Source organism: Gekko japonicus, unplaced genomic scaffold (genome assembly GCF_001447785.1).
Source record: "Gekko japonicus isolate JY-2015 unplaced genomic scaffold, Gekko_japonicus_V1.1 scaffold2109, whole genome shotgun sequence".
NCBI classification, from domain to species: Eukaryota; Metazoa; Chordata; class Lepidosauria; order Squamata; family Gekkonidae; genus Gekko; species Gekko japonicus.
The window spans coordinates 205,529-214,760 of NW_015171567.1; the positions used below are offsets into that span (position 1 = coordinate 205,529).

At 56.7% G+C, this 9,232-nt stretch overlaps 1 protein-coding gene across 1 annotated transcript in view; it reads right to left on the reverse strand.

Moving 5' to 3' along the window:
- Positions 1-9,232, reverse strand: part of IDH3B (isocitrate dehydrogenase 3 (NAD+) beta) — a 23,626-nt gene continuing 14,394 nt past the window's right edge. Inside the window, exons 3-13 of the mRNA XM_015419783.1 lie at positions 7,852-7,929; positions 7,178-7,276; positions 6,620-6,740; positions 6,366-6,426; positions 5,914-6,046; positions 5,312-5,445; positions 3,449-3,551; positions 1,500-1,646; positions 1,315-1,409; positions 1,074-1,134; positions 1-125 (exon numbers count right to left, since the gene is read on the reverse strand). Coding sequence (XP_015275269.1) covers positions 36-125; positions 1,074-1,134; positions 1,315-1,409; positions 1,500-1,646; positions 3,449-3,551; positions 5,312-5,445; positions 5,914-6,046; positions 6,366-6,426; positions 6,620-6,740; positions 7,178-7,276; positions 7,852-7,929 — 1,122 coding nt within the window. The 3' untranslated portion in view covers positions 1-35. The remainder of the gene's footprint in view (positions 126-1,073; positions 1,135-1,314; positions 1,410-1,499; positions 1,647-3,448; positions 3,552-5,311; positions 5,446-5,913; positions 6,047-6,365; positions 6,427-6,619; positions 6,741-7,177; positions 7,277-7,851; positions 7,930-9,232) is intronic.

Sequence of the window (9,232 nt, forward strand, 5' to 3'; positions counted from 1 at the left end):
AAAGGGGGGGAGAAGGCTTGAGACAGACTCCTGCCCTAGACCCCGTAGTGGGGGTGCAAGTGGTCAATGACAGACTTGACGAAGTCAGAGGTGGTGGAGTAACCGCCCATGTCTCTTGTCCGCACCTACAGGCCAACACAAGGGGGGTGGGGGTGGGGGGGAAAACAAAATAGGAGAAACAGAGCGGTGAACGGAGAGGGTAAATGGAGGAGAAAAGGTGAGGAGAGAGGAGGGAGGGAGGGAGGAAGCAGGCAGCCACAGCCCAGGCCCAGAGGCAGAAAAGCAGGCCGAACCCCCCAGCCCTCACACCAGGATGCCCCCCCACCCTCCTTCACACATCCTACGCCCCCCTAAGCACGAGGCACCTGTGGGGGGAGCACCCTCTGCTCCTCCCGGGGGTCTGTGTAGGAGAAAAGGTGAGGAGAGAGGAGGAAGGAAGGAAGCAGGCAGCCACAGCCCAGGCCCAGAGGCAGAAAAGCAGGCCGAACCCCCGAGCCCTCACACCAGGATGCCCCCCCCACCCTCCTGCACACATCCTACGCCCCCCTAAGCACGAGGAACCTGTGGGGGGAGCACCCTCTGCTCCTCCCGGGGGTCTGAGAAGCTGCCTGAAGCCTGGATTGAACGGCACCTCCAGCTCCAAGTGGCCAAGAAAGGCCAGAAAACCGCTGAGACCAAAAGGAACAAGACGGCTCGGGTTCCCCTCCTCACCTTCTCAAGACCAGCCCCGGCCCAGAAATCTTCCCAAGCCCCCAAAACACATCTTCCCCTTTTGCAACAAAAAGGCCGAGTGACTGCCGGCCGTGGGGACTTGCCCTTCCTGTAGAGAAGGCCGAGAGCGCCTGCTGAAGGGCTCCCGCGAGAAGGCCTTCGGCGGCGGCAGGGCAACAACTCTCCTCTCTGCCTGAGTCCCCAGAGGTGGAGGAGGAGGCCTGACTCGGGACCAAGCCGGAAGCCCTCCTGGACCTCCCAAGCAGCATCCAAAGGGAGCTGAAAGGCAAGAAGGCCAGAGGCGAAACAGCAGGAGAAGCAGAGACAGGAAGAGGAAGGCGAGGGCTGGCTGTCACGCTCACCTTGCCGACCTTGATCACCTTCCTCACTGCCTCCGAGATCAGGGCCGAATGATACTCCAAGCTGGCCGGGGGAGAAAAGGAGACCGGTTAGGCGATGGGGAGACCCCCTCCTCTTGTGCCTCATCGGAACGGCGCCAGGAGGAGGCAGCAGCAGCGGGCCCCAGGCCACCAGAAGCGTCGCTCTGGGGAGCAGACCCACCCCCCCTTGCCTCCCAGCCCCCCTGCAGAGAAGGAAACTCACTTGAGGTGGCGCAGCATGTTGGCAGAGGACAGCAGCATGGCGGTGGGGTTGGCGATGTTCCTCCCCACGGCCTGGGCAAAGGGGTGTCGGGCGCCCTGTGGAGACAGAGGCACGGTCCAGAACGCCCTGTGGGGAGCCACGCCGGAGGGGGGAGGGGGAAGGGGGGGAAGGCATCTGCTACTCACCATCTCAAAGACCGCGTACTCAGCGCTGTAGCTCTCGCCAGGGACCACTCCGGCCCCGCCCACCAGTCCAGCCGCCAGATTGTCTATGATGTTCCCATACAAGTTAGGCATGACCAGGACGTCAAACTGGTAGGGATTCTGCACCAGCTGGAGAGAAGAAAGAAACGTTCACGTGTGAAACGCAAAGTCCCACACCAACGGCAGCCATGGTCTCCAACGGAAACCCTCTGCGTCCAGCCCTTAGAAGGACATTGAAGCATGTCCCCGAAACCCCTCCTTCTGGAGAGTGTGTGCTAAGGGCCAGATTCTCTTCCTTTTTCCCAACAACAGTCATTCCAGAGAATATAAAGTTTATTGAGACATTGATAGGATCCAGACTCTAGACGTTCTGTGTTAGAACTAAGGAAAAGAGTGTGATAACTAGATCAAGCAATACCCTAATGGCCCGGGGCCAATCACACCTAAGCATGAGGCCAGCTGAAATAAGGGCTCATAGTTCCCAGGGGAAAGAAGACGCCGGACTCTGCTGGGGCTCAAGGTTACTTGCCTAGGCCGACTATGGTAACAGGAGCAACGTAAGAAAGGCTGAAAGCGAAAGCAGACATTCTTCCCACTCCCCCCCCCAGTCTCCATGGAAACCAAGCCCGAGAAAGCGGGCGTGAGGTTGGCAGGTGTTTTTATTTCATTATTCTGTTGGATTGATTCTGAAACCTTTTTTAAATAAAGACCACAGAATATGATTTTTTTTAAACCAACAGGCATCATGAACTGATTTCTAGCAAAAATTACACCACGCTTGCCTGTCATAGAGAAAGGGGCAGGAACACACTGCCTGGCCCAGCTAGCCCGAAACAGCGGGGGACTGTGGACTGTTGCCAAGAGAGCCCCATTGGCAGCCTGCAGGGACCGAGAGGAGGGTGAGAACCAGCCCTTGGCCTGGCCTGAATTCGGCAGGGGGAGTCCGAGGGAAAGGAAAGGAACGGGCCAGGGGTGGGGGAGCTACTCCTGTCTGCTCGCCCAGTCATGGGACACAACATACCGGGCAAGTCAGGGGCAGAATCACCAGACTCAGCGCACAGTGGGTGCTGCAAAGGACCTGCATGCGACTCTCACCCCCTGCCCTCCTTGGAGGAGGCAGCCAGGAGCTCTTGCAGCTGGACACCACAAGGGGGGTGGGGCTCCTAGTCTCACAGAGGAGTATAATACTTCTGCCTGGGGTTACTGTGGGGCTTACTCAGTGAATGTGCCTGAAGCCCCTTTAACTCACTGAAGCACGATCTCAATGCTGCGTGACGCACAGTTCCCTCCTTCAAGGTTCGGAGCGTCATCGTACATTCAACGAGCTTTCTCTAATCAGACTTTGCTCCTCTGTGTCCACCCTGCCCACAGCACAGTGGCGTGAGCCGAGCAGTGCCTTTTCCCAGCTCCTGGTTGAGTCTGGAAGGACTTCGCCCCCTGCCCTCCCCCGCCCCGCGGCATTCCAGCCGGCCAACAGGCCGCCCATCCAGAAAGCCTCTCGCAGCAGCCAGGAAGCAAAAGCCCACCCAAGGCACTCCAAACCCCAGGAACCACCGCTTGAGGAGGCTCGCGCCAAGCACGGGCCTTGCACACTCGCTGCGCAGCACCAGACCGCGTGTGGACCCAGGCCCTCAGCTGACAGCCCTCAGCCAATCCCCTGCTCCTCGGCAGACTGAGATGCCGGACAGATGTGCTCCTGTTGACCTCCATTTATGACCCATCTGAATAAGCCAACAGCCAGTCTTCTCTTGGGGCTCTCAGAGGCTCAGGTCTTGGGGGCTGAGACGGGCCAGCAACACGGCAGCAGCAACACATCTAACAGGTGGATGTGCAAGATGCAAACACACAGTGCACCAAGTGGGACGCAAGACACCCCTGGCCAAGCAGCAGAAGTGGGGAGGGAGGGGAAGCGGCCCGCTCCCCTGACCGACCTGCATGCAGCAGTTGTCGATGATCATGGTGTCAAATTTGATCTTGGGATACAACTCAGCCACCTCTTCACAGCAGCGCAAGAAGAGCCCGTCGCCCAGCTTCCTGTCGGAGAGAAGGGGAGGGGGGGGCCGATCAAGCCACCTGGCCACACCAGCCTGCCAAAAGTGCAAAACAGGAGCGAGACCCGGCAGGGGGCAGGCTGGTTGACTGGCTGCCCCACAGCACAACAAGAAGGGGGAAGAGAGACCGGTTCCAGGCAGAGGGCGCTTCCAGAGGAACAAGCCTGCCAGGGGGCAACATCAGTAGAGGCCCCGCTCTATGCATCAGCCCTGCACAGGGCCTTCTCAGTGGTGGCATCAAGGGATAGGGAAGTCCCTTCCCACTGAAGCATGCCTGGCACAATCTGGCAGCCTTTCAGGTGCCAACAAAGGCATTTTGCTCTCCCCAGTTTTTTGTTAATTATGCCACCAGGTGTCTCCTCTGGGCTCCCCCCCCCCAGCCATTGTTGTTCTAAGCTTTCAGAGCCACCTTCCTTCTCCTCCTGCGCTGATTGCGCAGAGGCCTTCGGGGTGCTTCTAGGCTCAGTGCTCTCTCAGATGGTTCTCACGGTTCACATATCTTTTAATTGTTTTACTACAGTTTTAAATTGCCTGGGGTGCTTTCTATGGAGAGTGTTTTGAATAAACATATAAGCACTGCCCGACTGCATAAGGAAAGGGAGGGGCTGTGGCTCAGGGGGAGAGCCTCTGCCTGGCATGCAGAAGGTCCCAGGTTCAATCCCCGGCAGCATCTCCAGGTAAAAAGGACCAGGCAGGAGGTGAAGGGCCAGACCTCGGCCTGAGACCCTGGAGAGCAGCTGCCAGTCTGAGTAGACAAGACTGATCTTGATCCAGTGCTCTGATTCAGTATATAGCAGCCTCATATGTGTGTTGGAGAGGGGCTGCGGCTCAGGGGCAGAGCCTCTGCTGGGCATGCAGAAGGTCCCAGGTTCAACCCCCGGCGGCATCTCCAGTTAAACAGGACCAGGCGGGAGGTGACGGGAGAGGCCTTTCTCTGCCTGAGACGCTGGAGAGCGGCTGCCAGTCTGAGCAGGCAAGACCGCCCTTGATGGACCGAGGGGGTCTGATTCAGTCTAGGGCAGCTTCCTGTGTCCCCATGAAAACCGCCTGATCCACCCGTGCCACTTCCCCTCTTTGCCGGCACCATTCTTGCCCTCCCCCTCCCCAAAGTGCAAACTGTTTCCACCCTGTTCTCACACAAACATGCTGCCCTGAACTTCACGAGCAGGACAAGAACACTAAAGAAATACTTCCAGAGGGTAGCCGTGTCGGTCTGTAGTAGGAGACCTAGATTCAGGTCCAGCAGCACTTTACAGACCGGCCTCGGCGCTCCCCTTGTCATACACAAGCACCATCCACACAGTGCTTTTCGGCCGCTGGCAGTGGCGAGCACGGAGCCCTGAAGCTCCTGAGGGACGGCGCTGCTGTGCTCCAGCCCCAAACATTGCTGAAATCACCCACCCCCCCATGTGCCCCACCCGGAAGGGGGCACATCCTACTGAGCCGGAGCTTCGCACGGGGCATTTTCCTGCCTTCCTGAGAGGCCTTCTCCTGGCTGCCTCTTTTCCAGGATAAAAGATGGAGCTGCCAAAGAGTGAGAGGCACGACACACCGACCTGCTGCCAACCCAGTGCCTGAACCAGGGAGGTGAGTTCCTCAGCCCGGTCAGTGCTCCAGCACCAGTTGCCGGGAAGGGAAATGGAAGCAGCTGGGAGATGCGGAGCCAGCCCCTTAGGCGAGATGGGAGGGGCAAGGGAACAGGGCCGGGGTGCGTGTGTGTGTGTGTCTCCCATTAGCACTCACATTATGTTAGCTTTGTGCACCGCTGTGACCTTGGAACGGCCCTTCTTGGTGGCGTAATCAAAAGCAAATTTGGCGATGCGCTGCGACTTGGCCCGGGTGATGATCTTCAGGCACTCAATGACCCCCTTTGCACTCTGAGCACAGAAACGAACATGAGCCACAACCCTTCCCCCGTGGCACGACTCTCCAGAGTCCCTCTCCTCCACACGCCTGAGATGGGGTGGGAAGAGGCACCCTGGAGGAACAATCCCCCCCACCCCACCCCAATGCGCTGCGACTTGGCCCGGGTGATGATCTTCAGGCACTCAATGACCCCCTTTGCACTCTGAGCACAGAAACGAACATGAGCCACAACCCTTCCCCCGTGGCACGACTCTCCAGAGTCCCTCTCCTCCACACGCCTGAGATGGGGTGGGAAGAGGCACCCTGGAGGAACAATCCCCCCCACCCCACCCCACCCCCTGGAGGCAGGGAGGACACTTTTATCCTTTCGGCCCTGATGCCCCCACCCCACAATCCCGGCAGGAAGAGCAGACATCCCCCCTGGGCCGAGTCCGCCTGGAGAGCGCAGTGCAGCCAGCGGGGGGCGGGGGCATGCCCACCTCATGCTCCAGGGAGCTGTACTCTCCCTCGGTCTGCTCACGGATGATCACCAGGTCCAGATTGTTGTGCCGCGTTTTATAGCCCGGCAGGCTGTTCACGTGGACCACGTTGGCAAAGAGGTCCAGTTTGCGCCTGCAGGAAGGAACAAACGCAGGGCGGTCTTCCCCACTCACACAGGCTGACACATCCAAGAGTTACACCCCGCCTCAGTGCCCCTCTGCCCCAAGCACCCCAAATCAACTCTCACCAGGCTCTGAAAAACACCTTCTACCTGAAAAAGACCCAACTGCCCTGATTCCTGGCTTCCCTCCTGACAACCCCAAAAAGAGCAGCGAGAGCCAGCCAACCCAAAAGGAGTGGCTCGAGGCATGGCTCTGCACCAGGGCTTAGCGGGGATTTTCAGGCAACCCACACAGGGGGAGTGCTCCCTGCCTAGCCTGCAGACGCATACCTGAGTCTCATGTCATAGGAGGCCAGCTCCCCTTTGTACTCCATGGGGGTGTGGATCTTTCCTGCAAGACAAAGGGGGGAAAGGGAACCACCAGCTCACCTCCAGGCATATCTGCTCCACGTATACCATAAGTAATCCTGACAACAGCCTGGCCCAGTGGGCCACAGTTTAGATGCCCCCCCCTGCACAAGGAGAGTGACTGAGGTTCACCTCCTGGGTCCAAGAAGCAGCCAGAATTCCAGCTCCCTTCATACCTATGAGGGCCACTTTGCTCTTCTTCATGGAGTCAAGGAACTCATCCAGCTTCTCCTCTGAGGCCATGTTCTGCACCTCACTCAGGTGGTGCTCTTCAAACTCCACGGGGACAGCAGCAGCCTGCAAGGAAACCAGGAGCCATCAAGCGGGCAATGCTGGCAGAAGTGGGGCTGATGTGGAGCCTCCCTCTTCCTGTCAATCTCCAGGTCCCTGTCTGACCGGCATAAAAGTCCACGACGACTTACAAGCGCATGCAGCCATCTTGTGTGATTGCGCACCAGGCCAGAGTCGGTCATTTCAACTGAACTCTGATGCTCAGGGAGCCCCCCAGGGGTGGAAAGTTGGCAGAGCTTATCCCTGTCACTGCAGTACAAAGCACTGCACAGTCCTTATTTGATGACACCCAAACCCCAGAGGATGGACCACAAATGCAGAGCCAAGCAAACAGATTCTTCCCAAGCCTTCTTTGACGTACCCAGGAACCCTTCCAGACCCCATGCCATGCCCTTTCAATGCAGAGGCTCACCAGGGCACCCCGGGGCAACAACGGCTCTCACCTTGAAGACTTCCTTGACCGAGTGCATGAGCTCCGGGCCCACCCCGTCCCCAGGGAGCATCGTCACCTGGAAGACCCCCTCAGCCTTTGGCTTTTCCGCCTGAAACAGAACACAGGAACACCCCAGGCAGTGATCAGACCAGCTCCAGCTCCCTGACCATCCCAGCCAAATCCTCTACGGAAGCAGGCCAAATATCAAACAAAAAGGCACATGGTTGGGATCTTGGAAAGGAAGGAGAAAACTGCTGGCTTGGTTTGGACTCTCGTCTTTTTGCAGCTTTGGACATGACTTTGGCAGGCTGCTCGCAGTGGAGAGCTGCAGCTTAAAAGTGTGGAGTGGCTTGTGGGCAGAGAACCTGCCTTGCACGCAGAAGGCACCCGACGCCACCCATGCCCCCTCCCCACTAAAAGGGCCTGAGGTAGCAGGTGCTGGGGAAGGCCCCTCCCTGCCCAAGGCCCTTGATCCCCATTGAGCAGGTAGACCAGTGGTCCAACTCCAGACAACGCAGGCCCACATGTCAGGTAAACAATACAGTTAAAACTCCCAGCTTGAGAGAGCTGCAAAAACAACATCAGAAGAAAGAAGTCCACCTGGCTGGTACACCAAGGATCAAGCACTGTGCGTCAGGACAGGAGCGGGTTTCCACCCCTCGCCATGAGGAAGGCAGGTCTCACCTGAGCTCGCCCCTGCTGGAGGACAGCAGAGCTGCTGATGCTTCTCCATGCTCCACAGCTCTGGGGATGCAGGAAACACTGTCAGAGAAATTAAGGAGAGTGAGAGTGTGCAGTTCCTGAGCCAAGCTTGACTCTCCCAGCCCTGACTAGACTCAGGTTTTGTTCAATGGCTTCGACCTCATTCTAATCTGAAACCCCGAGGCTTTTGACTGAGTCAGCCAGGGTCAGGTGAACCCCATCAAGAGGGGGAAGCACAATGTCCTTCACTTCTGTCTTGACTGGGTTCAATTTTAGTTTGTTCACTTTCAGCCATTTAACCGCCACAGCAGACCGGCAGTGATTCAGAACCTTTACTGCATCCCCTGGAGATTTGGATAGAAAGACACTGAGCTGGGTGGCATCAGCATACTGATGGTATCCAGTTCTACAAATTATTTCCCCTAAGGGCTTTACATAGAGATTGAATAGGCTATGCCCTGTGGAACCCACCAAATAAATCCCACACTGATAAGCACATCCCCAGATGCGTATGTGATCCACTGGCTCAAAGGATCAAAGGCTGCAAATGAACCCTTTGTCTACATTCAACCCAAAACCATCAACTATCTTATAGCCCTGCCTGAAACCATTCTAAAAAGGTCCAGAGTACACAGGTTATCCCAAAGGCGTGGAGTTGGTCCTCCACTGCTCCGTTAATCACCTTGCCAAGAAAGGGTAACGACTGGCCTCACATCACTTTTCTCTGACCATACAATATTCTCGGAAGACAAGCAGAAAACCAGCAGGGGAAGCCTGAGAGAATCACTGAAGGTCATAGAGAAATAGAGAATACACCACATGAATTATTTTCATCTGTCTATGAACCAACATTTCAGAAAGGGTGCGGAAAGAACATAGTCGAACAGAGGTGCCCAAGGAAGCCACAAGGTATAGATAGGGACTCTGGGGCAAGGGATGCTCTGTCTTCTTGGTGCTTGGGGGGGGGGGTGTCAACAGTGAGAGGGCCTCTAATGTCCTGGCCCCACTGGTGGACCTCCTGATGGCACCTGGTATTTTTGGCCACTGAGTGACACAGAGTGTTGGACTGGAGGGGCCATTGGCCTCATCCAACATTGGCGTCTCTTATGTACTTATGTTAAGTTTTGGGGTAAATTGACAAATTTTTAAAAATCACTGGAATCAAGCTATATATATCCACCGTCACACTGATTTTTAAAAAGCTATCTCAGGGAAACCAGAGAGAGAAGAAGAAAAAGAGATTAGATTTATACCTCACCCTTCACTACCCAAAGGAATCTCAGAATGGCTGACAAACTCCTTTCCCTTCCCCTCCCCACAACAGACACCCTGTGAGGTAGGTGGGGCTCAGAGAGTTCTGACA